The sequence below is a fragment of the Talpa europaea genome (assembly GCF_964194135.1).
Source record: "Talpa europaea genome assembly, chromosome: 10".
Classification (NCBI taxonomy): Eukaryota; Metazoa; Chordata; class Mammalia; order Eulipotyphla; family Talpidae; genus Talpa; species Talpa europaea.
This window is the reverse complement of record NC_140077.1, coordinates 42834179-42852601: the sequence shown is the minus strand read 5'-3', so window position 1 is coordinate 42852601 and position 18423 is coordinate 42834179. Positions and strand designations below refer to the sequence as shown.

The window sequence follows — 18423 nt, the reverse complement described above, 5'->3', positions numbered from 1 at the left end:
ATTTACAATAGCTAAGTTTTGGAAACAACCCAAATGCCCAAAAATAGATGACTGGATCAAGAAGATGTGGTACATATACATGATGGAATATTACTCAGCAATCAAAAAAGATAAATACATGCAATTTGCAGCAACATGGATGGAGCTGGAAGGGATCATGCTCAGTGAAATAAGCCAGAAAGAAAAAGAAAAATACAGGATGGTCTCACTCATAGCAGGAATCTAGAAAACCTAAATAAGGGACCAGGAAAAAGAATAAGAAAAGAAAGAAAAAATATAAGAAAGAAAAAATCAAAATCAACAAACAACTATGAACCAGAGACACACTATGGGGGAGGAGGGCAGGGAAAGGAGGGATTGGGGTCAAAATAAGAGGGTTGCAATTGTATGGGGAATATAAAAATAAAATTAAAAAAAATTATTTTCTTATAAAAAAAAAAAGAATGATCTCTTTACCTAGACACAGGTGAATATGTATAATATTGTCAAAGACATCTTCAATCCATGAGTACATTATTTATGTTTCCCTGTGCAGAAGGCAGGTAACTTGGAGAGGTTCCATCTTTTGAGATTGTTAATAAGACATCATAGTCTGTTTGATAAGAAAAGGCAAAGGATGGCAAGTTGGGCTTAATTTTCTATACCAGTGAAAATGATTCCACTCACTTAATTCTCAAATCAAATGATCTGAGAATAAGCAGTACTCCTCATGATTCAGATAATTCTCATTTTGTTGTTGACTTTAGAGTTACCTTTAGCTTTCTTAATTTCCAATCAGATTTATTTTTAAAATCCCACTTTGTCACATAAAATTAGCATTGGACGGATAGTCTCCCTAGACCTTCAAGTTTGATATTGTAACTAGGAAACTTCTCACACTTTACTGAATATTACAGCTATATCTTGATTTTACTTCTTTGCTTAAAAATCCTCTAATAGCTTCCCTCTGTCTGTGGGACAAAACGCAAGCTGCTTTTGTAACAGAAAATGCAAGTCCTTCATGAACAACTCCCACCTATTTTGCTCAGCCACTCCTGTAACTTTCCCATGTCTTCTCTTTACTGAGCACACCATACTCTTTTTTTTTTTTTTAAGAAATGTATACTTTTTTTAATGTCATCCTTAGAGTCTATTCCATTCAATTTTTAAAACAGATTTTGTTTTTTAGAGTACTTTCAGGTTCAACAAAAAGTACAGAGAGTTCCTGCATACCCCCTACTCCCAAATGCATAGAATCTCCCCCATTATCAGCCTCCCACACCAGAAGGTACATTTGTTACAAGTGAAAAACCTACAATGATATGACATCAGTTGAAGTTCATGGTTTACATTAGGATTCCCTTTGGGTATTGTACAGTCTATGGGTTTTGACAGCTATATAATGACATGCATCCACCTTAATAGTATCACACAGAATAGTTTTACTGCACTAAAAATCTACTGTGCTGTCTCTTCATCCTTCCTTCTCTTCTAACCCCTGGCAACCATTGTTTTTTTTATTAACTCCATAGTTTTGCCTTTTCTAGAATGTCATATAGTTAAGATCAGTATGTAGCCTTTTCAGATTGGCTTCCATTCTTTTTTTTTTTTTTAATTGTCATCTTTTTTTTTTTTTTATAAATTTTATTGTTATATTCCCCATACAATTGCAGCCCCCCCATTCTGACCCCAATCCCTCCCCTCCCGCCCCCGCCCCCCTAAAAGTGTCTCTGGTTCATAGTTTTTTGTTGATTTTGATTTTCATTTTCTTATAGTTATTCATTTTCCTGGTCCCTTATTTAAGTTTTCTAGATTCCTGCTATGAGTGAGACCATCCGGTATTTTTCTTTTTCTTTTTGGCTTATTTCACTGAGCATGATCCCTTCCAGCGCCATCCATGTTGCTGCAAATTGCATGTGTTTATCTTTTTTGAATGCTGAGTAATAGTCCATGGTATATATGTACCACATCTTCTTGATCCAGTCATCTACTTTTGGGCATTTGGGTTGTTTCCAAAGCTTAGCTATTGTAAACAGTGCTGCTATAAACATAGGGGTGCAGGTGTTCTTTGGAATTGATGTTTCTGTGTCCTTTGGGTAAATACCTAGGAGTGGAATTGCTGGATCATATGGAAGCTCTATGTTTAGTAGGTCCAGAAATCTCCACACAGCTCTCCACAGTGGTTGGACCAGTTTGCACTCCCACCAACAGTGCAGAAGAGTTCCTTTTTCTCCACACCCTCGCCAGCATTTGTTGTTGCTAGTTTTTTTAATATGTGCCATTCTCACTGGTGTAAGATGGTATCTCATGGTAGTTTTGATTTGCATTTCCCTGATGGCAAGTGATGTTGAACATTTTTTCATATGCCTGTTGGCCATTTGCATTTCCTCTTCAGAGAAGTTTCTTTTTAGCTCTTCTGCCCATTTTTTGACTGGATTATTTTCTTTGTTGTTGTTGAGTCTCATCAGCTCTTTGCAGATTTTTGGAGCACACCATACTCTTATAATGTGGCTTTCCTGTCCCTTCTTCACACCAGCTGTTGTAAATGATGAATCCCTGATCATGTCTCAAGGTTCTCCCCTCAGCGGATACCTCCAGACCTCTCAAGTTGTTCATCATCTTCTCTTTAATGCCCTTTACCATCATGTACATGCAACTGGTGCCATACTTACAACATGGCTGTTTTGCGCCATATACTCTTTTAGGTGCCCTGCATACATTATATTGTTTACTTATTGCTGGAACCTTACTGGATTGGTACCATAATTATTACCTTTAGCATATGAAGAAACTAACCTTACTTGACCTAAGATGACAGCTAGGAGTGCTAGGCAAAAGTGGGACTTGAAACTGGGGCTGTTTGGTGTTTTAGTCTGTACTTTAACCACCTTTGTGCTTTTTATCCTAGCCATGTGTGCAAACACATGTTTGCACATGTGTTTTAATCTTCAGGTTGGAGAAAGTAACAGCATTTTTGCAGTTTCTAGAGCTGCACCTACTACCTAGGGACTCTTGTTTAATACATGATTCTTTGTCCCTTACAGTGCAGTTGTCTTCACATCTGCTTGTATTTCTTTGCAGGCTTATGGAGATTTTGCATGGAGTAATCCGCTGCATCCAGACATCTTCCCAGGACTACGTAAGATAGAGGCAGAGATTGTGAGGATAGCTTGTTCCCTGTTTAATGGGGGGCCAGATTCCTGTGGATGTGTAAGTAATATGCAAGTGGTAGCCATGATTTATTTTTAGCTTAAAATTGAAGCATTTATTAAAAACATTACACATGTAATATGTGATTATTTTGGAAAAATCCATAGCAGCAGCAATTTTAAAATAGTGCTTGTAATTTTTTAGTCTGTAGAGTATTGACATTTTGGTATATAGTCTTCTAGTTATTTTTTCTCTTCAGTTTTTTTTTGTTCTGAAATGCTATAAATCTACATATAGTTACTAGATTGGGTAAAGGAATACCCTTAATTCATTAAGGGATAATTACCCTTAATCCATCTAAATATAAATATTTTGGTATATTATTCTTGGCTTTTATCCACCCAACCACCCACATACTAAGCCATTCATATAATTCTGTTGAACTATATTGTTTTACTACACTATTTGTTTTACTTGACTTATAAGTTTATTATTTTGCTGTAAATTGAGTCTCATTTAGTTGGCTTAAGAATAAAGGAGTTCAGAGATGGAGAACAAGAAGACAAAGCCAAATGGGCTGGACTGTCTTTAGATTATTTTCCAACTGAGGTCTTAATCTCTTCTCAGTCTTTATTCTTCAACCTAAACTCTTTTACTTTTTATTAACTTGATTTGCTTCAGTTAGAATAGATGAGAAGTAACTTCATATACTCAAATTAGGTTGCCAGGGAGAACGTCTTTGGCTTGTGCAGATGCCATTGGGCCCAAACAACACGTAAGAGAAAATTTTCCAAATAGGGCATACTCCACTCTTTTTTCCTGATAAACGTGTCAGATATTAGAAGGTTTTTATTAACGTTGGAAGAAGTTGAATACCATAACAAGTAGTTATTTAAATTTCTGTCTTCTGGGAATGGAGGAAAATAGGAGATTATGAGCATATTTAAACATAGAATTTGGGGGTGAGACATAAAAATCAGAAGTAGAATTTAGATGTTCCTGATTTTGCAGGCAAAAGTACACTGATGTTTGTGTAACAAATGGTGATGTTGATTTGATTAGTTAGTGGGCTAAAAAAGTACATATGAAGTGGTTGACTGGAGGTTTGGAAATATTTTTGCTTATGTCATTATTGGACTTTGGTAAGAGGTAGACTCACTGCAGACTTTGACTTTGCTGGTCCTCTCCTAAATTTCTTCACAACTGGTTTGACTCCCCATGTGACATTCTGAGGTTTCATGCTGGCTCACAGGAAATGCAGATGATTTGCAGAGATGACTTCAGCTGTAAGCATTTGTCTTCTCTAGCATTGAAATGCAGAGGCTACACACAAGTGACCTGTGCCCAAGTTCCAGGCATTACTTTGTGGATGGTGATCACATGCTTCAGACTTCCTGAATCCAAAAATTACTAGGCTAATAACCTTCAAACTTCTGTATTAAATGGTATTTTTATCTTATATGTGGTTATTAGGAAATATCAACAGTCACCCTCTCTTTTTTCCTTCTCATATTAAGCTATACTAAGTTGAAGATGTAGATAGTTTTACTTAGTATCAACAGATGCTCATGGCTGAATCACGTTAGTCTCAGGGGCTCAAACTGTAAAATAAAAAAAAAAACAAAAAACTAAGATTATATGAATCTTCGGAAATGATGATTCTAAGACAATAACCACCTAGCTCATTGCTTCGGCTTTTTCCCTGCCCTGTTCATTTTGAAATTATTCACTCTTGGATGTTACCAAAAGATAGACAGATGGGTCTGATGTGCTGTGTTGTGTGTGTTGGTCATGGTTTACTGGGAGTCAAATGAAGCATTAAGAAATGTTAATCAAGGGTCTATTCAATATTGGCCTCCCCTTCATGAGTATATAATCCAGTGAGGAAAACAGAAGGCATGAAATAATCTCTGAGTCTTTTTATTTCAACTCTGGTAAAACAAATCCACCTGCTTTAGAGGGGCTAGGCCTAACTTAAGGAAAACATTTTTATTCATTTCAGAACATTAGGATTTTGCTTTGTTTCAGGTAAGATAACAAAATTCTAAGCAGAGGCTTCTACTTTTCTCTGTCTTTCAAATTTGTCAAAACCACAAGTTCTCTTTGGTGTGTCTGAATGTTTCTTGAGCTTCTAATGTATTGCATAAGTCACTAGATTTATAATTGTACATTCTTCAGTGGGCATTAAAATTTCAAAGTCAGATATACATTCTGGTGCTTTTGGATGTCAAAATTCCCTCTCCTATGTGCAGTTGGACAAACGAATATGGAAAGGTTGATGGATTGTGCACAGATCTGAACAGATGTATGTTTGTCCATACAATGTAGAACTTCTGCGCATTCTTACGTAGTGGATTTTACTCTTCTCCCAAATCAAGATTGAGTTTAGCCAACAAAATGAAATTTTTCTTTGGAAGATACAACTGTGTCTACTCTGTACCATGCATACAAGACCTTACCTGTTCCTGCATCAGGCATCAACAAAATTAGGGCAGGAAGTACACACTGACAGCTGTTCCTAGCTCTGCTCTACAGATGGCATCACTTCTTTATTACAGGTGACCTCTGGGGGGACAGAGAGTATACTGATGGCCTGCAAAGCTTATCGGGACCTTGCTATAGACAATGGGATCAAAACTCCAGAAATGTATGTATATCTGGCTGGTTTTTTTTTTTTTTTTTCCTTTTTGAGTTTTGTCTGTTTGAAATACTGCTATGTGAAACAGCCTGAAAATCTGTTTTCCGCTTCTCTTCCTCTGGCAGCTCCAATCTGCTTTCTTTCAGTCCTGTGCCCTTGACCCTTATCCTTCATTCAGCCAAATCCTCAGTGGAGGAGTTGATTTTTGAACATTATTCCCTTTCCCAGCCCCCTAAGTTTAAACATGTACTTCTATCCTGAGAGTAAGAATGAAATACTTATTTTTAAAAGTGTAGTTCAAAGACTACATCTTTGAACTTCGTGCTATTTATTGTAAATTATCTGGAGTGTAAGGAAAGTTCTCTGCTTCTCTTAGTTCAGTGAATGTTATGTAAGTGTAGAGACTGCCTCAGGGTGCTCTCTAAGGAAATTCAGCCCAAGAAGGAAAATTATAAAAATCTTCTGAGATTTACCTATATTGCCATAGACATAATTTTAATATTTGGTTGCAGTTTTTTCCTCTACACTGTCTCCTTGTCCACTGTATTTTTACCACATCTTTTAGTTTAATGTTTTTTCCCACAAGTGTCACTGACTAAAGATTTTCTTGCACATGATTTCATGCTGTGATTCATATTTAGCCTAAGAGAATAAATCAGGCTGATATCTTCCTTAATAATCTTCATAAATCTTCAGTGCTTGGTACTTACTCTCTTTGGTGTTTGATACTCATTAATTCATTTTTCTCCCTTAAGGAAGCAGGTTTAATTGCAAAAGTGGAGTAACTGAGGAGAGTCTGAAAGCAGAAACTTAAGTATGGCTAGGTTTCCTTTTTTCAATACCGTTTGAAATGCTGCTTCCAAGAGTGTAGGAAAAATGTGGATCGTGGTCTTTCAGAGATGGAGGAGACCACTGATCACTGACTGCTGCTGTAACATCCCTGTCAAGCAGTCTCACATTTTCCACTTGAACATGCGCTATGGCAGGAGTTTGCTTCCACTGAGGCACCGTCTTTGGATAGCCAGACATTAGCAGGCTCTGCTTCATATTGATCTGATCCAAAATCCCTCTCTCTTATCTTTGCCTGTCAGCCCTAATTTGTGCTTTAGATTCCTCCATGTGGGCCTACTTTTGAGTTCTTCCTCTTGCCAAAATGATTTTCTAAATAGTAGAAAGAGTGAGAAGGATTCTATAGAAAATTAGTTCACCTCTTTTTGTTCATGCTTAAGAAGCAGTATAAGCTTCGTAAAATTTGAGAAAAAATAGTAAGTTTATTCTAGTGATATCAGTTAGCTGCTAACCATGCTCTCTCAAACCCTATTTTGATCTGAATTTGATGATTTTCTTCCCTGTCATTTAGTGTGGCCCCTCAAAGTGCCCATGCTGCATTTGACAAAGCAGCCAGTTATTTTGGGATGAAGATTATACGAGTTCCACTGAACAAAATGATGGAGGTGGATGTTCGGGTGAGTTTCTCTGAGGGGCCATTGTCTGCCTGGGATGAGGAGGACCAGGAAATGCTCCTGATTGAATAGGTTTTTTTCTGGTGTAACCTGCAGATAAGGTGGAAATGCCTTCGATTGTAGCAGTCAGAACTGAATGAACTGCCACTGAGAGTAGTGATTGATTGCAGCTTCAGTTCTTTCATAGATTCATGACTTCTAACAGGAAGATGACCTAGTCCCTAACTTGAGACTTCCAGATCTGGCTTTTGCTTCAGTACTATCATTTGCTCTTTTCTGTTTGTAAAACACTGATGGACTAACTTGCTCTAAGATTCTCATTGTGGTTTTGATTGACCTTAATTAGTACCAATGCCATTATAGTACTTTTTCAGATTTATGTATCTTACTAGCATTATCTCCCTCCCCATCTTTATTGAGGTATTAACTGATATTAATTATTGACAAAAAAACATATTTAAGGTATACAGCTCAATGTTTTGCTACACACTCCCCTACCCCACCTCCTCCCCTCCACCCCTGTGAAATGACCCCTGTGATCTAGCTACTTAACATATCCATCACCTCACATGATTACCATTTTCCTTCTTTCTTTTTTCTTTTCATGGTTAGAATACTTAAGACTATCATCCAAGCAGATTTCAGGTATACAATGAAGTATTGGATAAGTAATGTCACGTGGCTATGCGTTCGATCTCCAGAACATACTCCTCTTGTATAAATGAAACATTGTACTCCTTGACCAACTTTACCTTCATTCTCCAGCCCCTGGCAACCACCATTCTACATTGTGCTTCTTACTATGTTAGATTCCACCTATCAGGAAGATCATGCAGTAATTTGTCTTTCTATTCCTAGCATATTTAGCTTACCATAATGATGTCCAGCTTCATCCATGTTGTCACAAAAAGCAGGATTTTTTTGTTCATAAAAGCGTGGATACTTTTATGCCTTGCATAAACCTTTCCAGTTTTCAGAGTGATGTCAAAACTGCATTTGTTCCTATGACAGCCTCGGGAGGATGGAGGCCATTAGTATTGAAGTTCACAGTTGAGGGCACAGACCTGGTGAAGGGAAGTAGCCTCCTCAAGGTTTTTATTGCAAGTAGGTGGGCTGGGATTCACCTTTGGCTTTTATATATTTATTTTTTTAAAGATTTATTTATTTATGCATACAAGAACTGGGGTACAAGCCAGAGGTGTGGGGGTGTGAGAGGATTCACCAGAGACAGCGTAGGGAACAGAACAGACAGATTGACTGAAATACACTGCTGAAGAGAGCAGCGGGCAAGACAGGAGAGGTCTGCTGTGCCATGTGGATTGCTCCCTGGCCGGGGATTGAACTCGTGCTGCAGTGGCTGCAGATAGCTTCATAGGTTGCGCCTTAACCCCTTGTGCCACCAGGGAGGCCCCACCTTTGGCTTTTAGCCGAATATTTTTATATCCAGTCATCTTGCCTGGGGGTTTCAGTGTGTTTGTTTTCTTACTGTGCTGTATTGTCAGATGATGTTTCCTCAAACAGACACATTATACCCATCAAGCCTTGTTTGTGTTCTGTCCCCCTGATGGGTCAGTATTCTCCCAGTCTGGACAGGGTAAGAAGGGGCACAAGTACAACCAGAATGCTAGCTGGTAGCCTGGATTACCCTCATAGGGGGAGAGAGTAACTGTAATGTGGCTTCTCACTTTCCTTGAAACTTTAAAACCCTAGGCAATGAGAAGAGCGATCTCCAGGAATACTGCGATGCTCGTCTGTTCTGTCCCCCAGTTTCCTCATGGTGTATTAGATCCTGTCCCTGAAGTGGCCAAGGTACGTGAGAGATGGGCTGTTGGGTAGACAAATTGAGATTTTTAAAATAGAATCTAGTGGTGCAGTATTTGTCAAATAGAAGCAATTCTGAGTTTAGAGTTGAGCACAGTAGTGATGAATAGCTCTCATCAGCCCTGTGGTAAGCCCCGCAGCTGTGTTTGGAGCCTCTGAAAGTTACTAGCTTCTACCATGGAGGTGTAATACTACAGGAAGAAGTCTTTGTTTAAATTGGATGTTCTGAAATAGTACTGATATTCCAATTCAGATGAGGAAATCATCTGCATTTCCTTACTTGCTAGTAGGGTTGGTATTCAGCGTGTCACCCTGCAGTGCACCCTAATTCTTCCCACCTGCAGTTCCTAAAGCAGGACCTTTCCTCCCTCCAGAGGCAACCTAAACCAGAGTGCTGCTCCTTTCTTGCTTGATTTTACAGTGAGTTGGAGACCCTGCTTACTTAAATACAAATAGACATCACATTTCAGATGAATTATTTTGAAAGCTAAAGGCATTGGAAAAATCACTCTTTATTAGGAATGTCAAAAATAGCCAGTTTTTTAAAACATGAAAAACCTGTCCACGATGGCCTTGTCCTTCCACCCAGGTTTTGCAAAATTTTTGTTATAGGGCTGTTAGGGGCTATAAATGAAATTCTCGTGAGGTTTTTGTTTTTTGAAACTAGCTGGCTGTCAAATACAAAATACCTCTTCACGTGGATGCTTGTCTGGGGGGCTTCCTCATCGTCTTTATGGAGAAAGCAGGATACCCATTGGAATACCCATTTGATTTCCGAGTCAAAGGTGTGACCAGCATTTCAGCTGATACTCACAAGGTAAGCTTGGGAAGAGACCAAATATCTAATCAGAGTAGACAATTATTTTTGATTAATTTCAACAAAATAAATTGGATAAAATATTAACCTTTCCCGTGAATATAACAAAATATAAAATTAAATCTGGCTTTTTGCTCTTACCAGGCCATTGATTCAGGTGACAAGGTATAGTGATAGAGAGGACAAGCAATAGTGAAAAGGAATATGTTCCCTTTGTGTCAGTCACATGGTGAAGAGCATTTCTCTGTCCACTGACTGTATATAACCAAGACATGCTAGTGTAGTGACCCTTACAGAAAAGTCCTGTGAAGCCTTGACATTCGCTGGGGCAGGAGGGTGGGACAGTAGAAGAAAGGTTGATGCTGGATTTCTAAGAGGATGTTAATGCAGCCACTCCTGGGGCTCCAGCATCTCAGTGACAGCAGTGTGTTGGCAGCAGTCCTTTGGAAAAGAGGGAAGAACTTATTCAGGAATGTTTGGCTTGTAATGTTTGAAATGCCTGTGCCTGCCAGATCAGTAGGATTCTGATCACCTATCTCCAGATGAGAGAGAAGCAGTTGCAGCCTCAGGGACATGTGCTCTGTGGTTGTACTTTCAGAGCTGGTTTTTAACTGGACTCTAGTAAATTCTAGTAAAGACCTGTTTTTCAAATTCTAAAGGAGCAGTATCGAATCTTCAGTCAGGGCTGATTTTTGCTTTGCTGTCCATGGATCTCCTGTGCTGCTTTTCTTACCCTCCGCCCTTGTTTGGTTCAAGGATTGCAGTCCTTTCCATGTCAGTTTTAGTGAGAGTTAAGTAGGAGGGCACATTTTCTATAAGGAAACAAGTACTGAGTTTATTTTAAAGCTGGATTAATTTGCTGCTAGATTCTAAGCACCATAATGTTCTCAGAAAGCAAGTACAATATGAAGCGAAAAGGGTGGGAAGGGAGTCAATTCACTTGAATTCCATCCACTCCTGGCTTTCAGTGGTTATCTTTGCTTCCATCCTGACATGCCACTCTAGAGAAGTTTTAAAGAAGGAAAACCACATGCTGGGTGAGGGAGAGAAAGTACACCCGTTAACTTTTCTCATCCCTAAAATAGAGTTTTTAAACTCTATCCCTTAAGTTTCCTCTGCCATTTAACATTCTTTTTTTTTTAATATTTATTTATTTATTTGTACAAGCACTGGGTACAGTCAGAAGTGCGGGAGGGTGAGAGAATTCACCAGAGCCAGAGCGAGCAGCAGAACAGGCAGACTGACGAAGTACACTGCTGGGGGGAGCAGCAGGCGTGGCAGGAGAGGTCTGCATGCCGTGTGGGACCCTTGCTGGTGGCCAGGGATCAAACTGGCGCTGCAGAGGCTGCAGGCAGCCTCGCAGCCCAGCGCTCAACCGCTGCGCCACCGGGGAGGCCCTGCCATTTAACATTCTAAGTTTGAATTCTTTAATGTGAATGGGAAATGTATTATTAGAGAAACCAACATGACAAGGAGAAATCTCCATGATATGAGAGTCCTGGGACAGGTCTGCTGTACAGAACTGTGCACTCACCTGTGTGCTTCTTCTCCCCCTCAGTATGGCTACGCCCCCAAAGGCTCTTCAGTGCTGTTATACAGTGATAAGAAGTACAGGAGCTATCAGTTCTTCGTTGCTACAGATTGGCAGGGTGGCATCTATGCTTCCCCAACCATCGCAGGCTCTCGGCCTGGTGGCATCAGTGCAGCTTGTTGGGCTGCCCTGATGCACATGGGTGAAAGTGGATATGTTGATGCAACCAGACAGATCATCAGAACTACTCGCTACCTCAAGTCAGAGTATGTATGTGTGGAAGATTGGTGTTCTGCCTTGTATCTTCCTTGTATGCTGGTGGGCTCGAGGTCTGGCCACACTCCCAGAATTCCAACCCCATTTGCTGTCCTTTTAGAGACCACGGGTTTAGACATCAGCTTAGGGGTCTGGTACTAACCTGGAAAGATATGCTTTCTTGCTCTGCTATGAGTTGGAGGGTCAAATTAGGGCTTCATCTGTAGCCCGTCTTGTTTCCAGGATTGTCTGAACAATTGGCAGCTCTTACCAACTATTCATGTACAGTTTAGTGGTGAAGACAGTGTTTCTCAAGCTTGAGCACATATCTGAGTCACCTAGAGGGGCTAGTTAAAATGCAGATTGCCGAGCCCCACTCTTAGAATTCTGATTTGGTAGATCTTTATAGGAGTCTGAGTGTTTGTATTACTAGGAAGTTCTGATTAGGTATTGATGCTGCTGGTATAGGAATCACACTTGGAGAATCACTGGAATAATAAAAGAACCGGAGATAAAGGGTTGGGGGTTGGGACAAAAGGGGCGTGTGTGATAAAATCTGGGTTTAGTCTGAGACTTGAACTAGACTGCATACTCTGTCTAACATCTGTTATGTATTATGTGCCAGTCTCTCTCTGTCTGGGGAGAGATTGGGGAGGCTTATTCAGAACATTGAGGGTGAATGAAAGCAGTCAGTAAGTTCTGTTTCATTTGGAAAAGGCCTGCATATGGTTCTCATATACCCATCTGTTAAGAAACGCGGTACCATTTCATGCTTTAGGCCTTGCATATATGACTTTAAAACTGTAGACATGGAGGGATTTTTTTCAGGGTATTTTTTAAAGTACATCTTTTATGCCTCAGATGCCTTTGGGGCCATGTCTTAATACGGGAGTTGGGCAGACAGGTTAGGAGTTGGTGATTCTGTTTCATTGGCTCTAAATGCAATTTGGCCCTTTGAATATTTAGGAATTGCTGATTTCTGTCTAGCCACCTTATTTTAGAAGCGGAAAATCTAAGGCTCTAAAAGGTTAGTTTGTGTCATAAGGGAGATATTGGTTGATTAAAATGATGATGACCTGAGGAATATATGTGGCTAAATTTCCTTTTTTGTTCCCTTTTTAAGACTGGAAACTGTCAAGGGCATCTTTGTTTTCGGGAACCCTCAGGTATCAGTCATTGCCCTGGGCTCCCGTGATTTTGACATCTATCGACTATCTAACCTGATGACTGCTAAAGGCTGGTTCTTGAACCAGTTGCAGTTCCCACCCAGGTAAGCTTGAAGAAGTTCTTTGCTGCCCTTTGCTTCATGACTTTTGAAGAACTGGGGTTGGAAGGTGACCTGGGACATAGAGCTGGCTTTGCTAGAGCCTAGCACGTGGTACTATTCAATATCGAAACTAAGACAGCTTTAAAACCCTGGCAGTTAGGTTGCCTCTTAAGACCAGTGGATGGCCATGAGAACCCCCTCACCCTGGTACCCCAAATCTTTCTAGGCTCTATACTCTGATCCATCTTTGTCTACAGCCACATACCGACTCATTACCTGAGTAATACTTAGCTCAAAACCTTCTGAAGGACTTCTAGTAATTCAGTCCTGCTACTGCCTCCTTTAATGTGGTTTTCTCTTAGCTTTCTATGATGCCCTATCCCCATGAGTGTTTATCATCTATGATAGGAACGTCCCATTGGTGGTCACATGGTCGAAGGAATAGCAGTTGACAGTTTTTGAGGGGAGGGGTGGGGCAGAACAGCCATTCTGTCAGGGTGGTGCTTGATGATGATGAGAAGCCCTCATGCTACCCCGTGCTTGGCAAGCATGTATCTGAGACCTTGATTCCTAGGACTAGGAATCACAACTAATACTTGTCACAAATAGCATGTAGAAGCAATCAAAACATTCCTATATTGGGGGCTGCTTTATTTTAGAACACTTTTCTCTTTTTCCAAGGTTCATCTTTGTCTCCTTATTCTCTTTTAGTATTCATTTCTGCGTCACGCTAGTACACACCCGGAAGCGAGTAGCCGTCCAGTTCCTAAAGGATGTCCGGGAGTCTGTCACTCAGATCATGAAAAATCCTAAAGCAAAGACCACAGGAATGGTAGGGACACTTGGGGTTTTTCTTCTTGTGGAAGTTTAGGTGGGTGGTTTGAAAGAATTAGATGACCTTGAGTCTGTTCCTGCCTAATCCACAAATCCCTAATCCACAGACCTCTTTCTTTATTTATTAATTGCAGCCAGATATCTGCGTCTCACTGATACCCAGAGTTTTTTAGGCTCAAATGAGACAGACTATATCTAAAGCACCTTATAAATTTGAAAATGCTAAGTACAAAGGCATATGGTGGTAGTGTCTATTGGAGAAGAAAATTTTGACACAGCAAAGGCAGTAAAGCTGTATTCTCTGGAATTTTCTAGAGTAAATTCCATAGGCTGTTTCCTTTGGGCAGAAAGGCAGACTGGGAAGTGCCTATGAAAATTTTACTATGCCAGACGTTTTTCTGAAGGAATGGTGCTTGGCATGGAAATGGAGTGAGGGAGAGAAGGGCACATGGAAAGCAAGGATGGAGGGATGAGGAGGGCAGTGCCACAGCTGTATCTTTGTTCCTGTACCCCTTGTCACTAATACCGATTCTTGGGCTGCTCTGCAGGGTGCAATCTACGGCATGGCCCAGGCAACCGTCGACAGGAACCTGGTGGCAGAATTGAGCTCGGTCTTCTTGGACAGCCTTTTCAGCACAGATGCTGTAACTCAGGGCAGCCAAATGAATGGTTCTCCAAAACCCCGCTGAGCCCAGACCCTTTCTAGCCCCACGGCACTTCTGGCCTCCAGAAGATTCTCGGGGTATGGAACAGGCCACGCACATTTTCAACATGGTCTTGCTCCATAGAGCACAATGAAACAGACCATGAGACAGCTTGATCCTCAGGATTCTTGTTCCTCCTTTCATCATCCTTTTATGGTTTTTAATGTGAAGATCCCCCCAAAATTCCATTACATAATTATTTTGCCCTTGTTATAAATGTTACCCTAGGAATTATTATAACCATTTCCTTCTCTAACCTCTCTAGCTTTCAACTACCACTTAATCATTGTGTGGCAACTCTGACCTGTCCTGATTCCTTAGGGAAGCTGGGGTACAGTTTATGAGCTAGAAGGTTTTCTTTGTTATTTCAGGCAGATTGGCTAGTCAGATGGGAAGCATTTAGGTAACAGATGTCCCCCAGTGGGTGTTAGCCATACTCTAAACAGGAGGCCTTTTCAGCTGTCCTCTTTGAGTAGGTTAGTTGGCCCTCTTAGAGTCACTTTTATTAGAATTTGTTTTTCCAGGACACACATCACCAGGCTATTCCCAGTTTGCAGGCCCCATCGACAAGGAGACTTGGGAGCGGCCCCTTGGTCCTCCTCTGTGCTGGCAGTCCTATTTGGCACTCGGGTGCTATCATTTTTGGAGATTGTTGTTTGAAAGGTTGACCCATTGATTTGTTCTTGTTTCTTGGACTAGGAAGAGGGTGTGGTTTCCTGAGAATCTAGGACTTTCTGGTCCAGGGCTGCCTCTCTGAAATGCCATGATCTGAGTATGCCTGCTGGTGCTCAGAAGCCAGACTGTTTTCTACACTTTGCTGAGGATCAGAGTAGGATGAGCACCTGACTTCAGATGCATGTCACAAGGGTGCTGGTGATAGTCCTGCCCTCTGTTGCTTTAAGGCATCATGTATGAGAATGTTTTGCTTGAAGAAACAGCTCAAAAGCACCTTCACAAGTTGCTTTGGCTTACCCTAAGTGGGTGCACGGAGGCATGAGAGCGCCCCCAAGGCAAGGACACTTTTCTCTCTCCATTAGTGTGTCCTTCCTGCCTTTCCCCCCTTCATTCAGCTCCCAAAGGTACTATGGCAACTTAGCCTCAGGTACAAGATGCTTTTCAGCCTGGCTAAGATGAGATAAGCTTTTTGGAATAGGAAAACATGATGGCAAGTGTTGTTTGTGGACTCGGGCTTGGGATTCCTTCCTAAGACTAGTTGCTCAGGGTGGTGCAGGGAGAGGACCAGACCCTGCACCCACTTCCTCCTCCCCTGCATGGGCCCTCACCCCTCCTGTCTGATGACAACATATAGTGTGCCTTTCTCCTCAGCCGTGAGCAGTGGGGGCTATTCCTGACAGACCCTAGAGGAAGTGATCAGTCTTTGAGGCTTTTCTTTGGGTAGAGGAGTACTTAGGATAAGTCAGGAGAAACTTTCCTCTGTTCCATTGCCCTTCTCAGGGACTCCTGAATATTCAGCCTCCTCAGGCTAGTGTCCTCTCGCCTCTGCTGGGAATGCTGGCCAGAGAGCCAGGCTCACTGACTTTCCCCCAGGCTTTTTGTCTGAAGTGTTCTGTAGCACTGTACTTCCTGCATAGTAACTGTGACTAGCTAGCCATCATTGTGGGGCTGGTTTGGGGGTGTGCGTGTGCGTGTGCGTGTGCGTGTGTGTAGGTATGTCTCTTCCTGCCTATCGTGGGTTCCAAAAGTCCGGTGTATGTGTGTGTGTGTGTCTGTCTGTCTGACATCTTTTGGACATGGGAGTCACATTCCCTTCAGTTGCTAAACTGGTGGGTACCTCCTGAAAGAGAAGCTGTGGTGGGAGCTGTGCGTGACGTCTCTTGGGTCCCCAGTGCATTCTTATGTTGGTGGCAGTCCAGGGCAGATGCTCTGGCAGGCACCACTGATTTGTCAGCTTCTAAAGTGGCGCTGCACGTGCCCTACAGATTGTGCTGTTGTTTCCAGTGTCTCCTTGGGACCTTCCTCTGTGCTGTGACCACGTTGTTGCCAGGGGTGATGGTGTATTTCAAAGGGACCTACTGTCGCCACTTTCATTTATGATCACAAGCCTTAGTTTGATCCAGTACTTGTGGGCTTTGCATTCTGTGTGTATCTGTGCATGTAGTAACACCTAGTCTAGAAGAGGCGGAGGAATGTCTTAATATCATGTTGCTGGCAGATGTCATTTTGGCTTCTGCGAAAACTGTACTGTTGTTTGTGCAGTAGAAGTAGTTGTGTGAAAATACTGCCATGTCACTTTTAATATTACCAGTTTTATACTTGGAAAATGGTACTTGCCTCTTAAATCTTTTGTCTTTAACCTCCCCTCTCTTTCTCAGTAACCCCTTCCTCATTGCAGCAATAATCTCTTTTAAAAAATTAAGTAATAAAATATCCCAAATGTTAATCGTCTTGAATGGTTGCATTCATTTATTTGGGCACAGGGAGATCCCAGGAGGGGGTGGCAGGAGCTCTTGACCTGGCTACTGATGAGAGCGCGCCCCCTTTTGGTGGAACGGTTGTGTGTGACGCTGATACCAAGGCCAATAGACCCAGGCAGGGAACAGCAATCCTGTCAGCTGGAAACACTTTCATAGGTAGTGTGTGTGTGTGTGGGGGGGGGGGGGGGGGCACCCCGGGAATGGTGATGATACCTGTTTTAAGGTGGTCTAGAGCTCAGGTCTTTCAGTGACTCAGGGCCTGGGCACTGCCTTATATTTCCGTCATTTTCGTCATCCACTTCTGCTTATACCTTCATGATGCATTAAGCCATCTGGGATGGTCTCCAGCCAGCTGGGTACTTGGCTCTCTCTTAGCGAAGGACACTGACTTGCAGCCCTGTGTTTGGTTTGGGAGCTGCTAGAACTGCTCCGGTTGTCTGTGCCAACGTAACTGAGCTTCTTGCGCCATCATAACTGAGAAGTCGTTCCAAAGGGTTATATTAGGGTTTCGAAGGCTGTCATTGAGGTGACCCTGCTTTTCACTGTCTTTCAGCCCATTCAGACTTTACCAGGATCAAGCTGAGGTATACCACCTTTGCAATAGTTTTCTGCTAAATGACTCAGATCCCTGGGCCTCTACTTGCTTTGGGGTGAATGCTACACTACAGAGAGAGGGGCTGGCCTATACTTGGTTAGGCCTGGATGTCTGGATGCTTATATCTTCTTACAGTTATAAACATTCTCTGTGGGTCCTTGGTAGCAAAGAGCTGTTGTTAATTAGAACCAGTAGTAACAGAAGTAATAACGAAGACAGATTTTGACAACCACTAGCTCTACCACGGGTAAGCAAAAGTCAGGTATTCGGAAGCCTTTTCTTGAGTTTTACTTTTTCCTGCCTTTTTTTTTTTTTAAATCATAATCTCTCCTAAGCATCTGTCCCTTTATTTTCAATTATTTGCATTAACATTAGAATAAATGTTTGTTAAAAAAAGTTACCTGAATCTGTGTCCCACATAAAGGTGCTTCCTACAACTGTAGTGTCCACTTGATTGGTGTTTTTTCCACCTTTGGTCCTTGCGAATAAGCAGAGGCAGGAAGGTGACATAATACTGGTCCACAACTCCATGTTTGGTGGCTTCTGTCCCCTAATCCTAAGCCGGTCATCAGGTCAAAGTACACTTAGAATCATCTAGTCAGCAGTGGAGCAGACGGAGGGCCACTGTCTGAAGCTGAGAGCTTGCTATTAACATAGGTGCCAAGAGTCCTTACCATCCTAGAGGCTGGGAAGGAGGTCCTGTAGTCCCATCTTACCCAATAATATGCTTATTTTCTCAAGCACCAACTTTATTTTTCTGGTGCTGCTGCAGGACCAACTCATCCAGGATAACTGGGGCATGGTAATGCTAAATTGCCTGCTCCAGATGACCCTGCATTTATAGCTTGAGGTCATTATGCCTTGGGACCCAGGCAGCTTCAGGTTAGGGGTACAAGATGAGAACCCATCTGGAGAATGGCTTCCCAGCCTCTTG

At 41.7% G+C, this 18423-nt stretch overlaps 1 protein-coding gene across 1 annotated transcript in view; it reads left to right on the top strand.

Annotated features, from left to right (window-relative positions):
• Positions 1–14444, top strand: part of SGPL1 (sphingosine-1-phosphate lyase 1) — a gene marked incomplete at both ends in the record, with an annotated part of 52061 nt that extends 37617 nt beyond the window's left edge. Inside the window, 9 exons of the mRNA XM_084244824.1 lie at positions 3061–3189; positions 5688–5776; positions 7128–7233; positions 8941–9039; positions 9719–9868; positions 11427–11665; positions 12778–12924; positions 13633–13753; positions 14304–14444. Of these exons, the coding sequence (XP_084100950.1) occupies positions 3061–3189; positions 5688–5776; positions 7128–7233; positions 8941–9039; positions 9719–9868; positions 11427–11665; positions 12778–12924; positions 13633–13753; positions 14304–14444 (1221 nt within the window). The remainder of the gene's footprint in view (positions 1–3060; positions 3190–5687; positions 5777–7127; positions 7234–8940; positions 9040–9718; positions 9869–11426; positions 11666–12777; positions 12925–13632; positions 13754–14303) is intronic.
• Positions 14445–18423: the final 3979 nt, after the last annotated feature.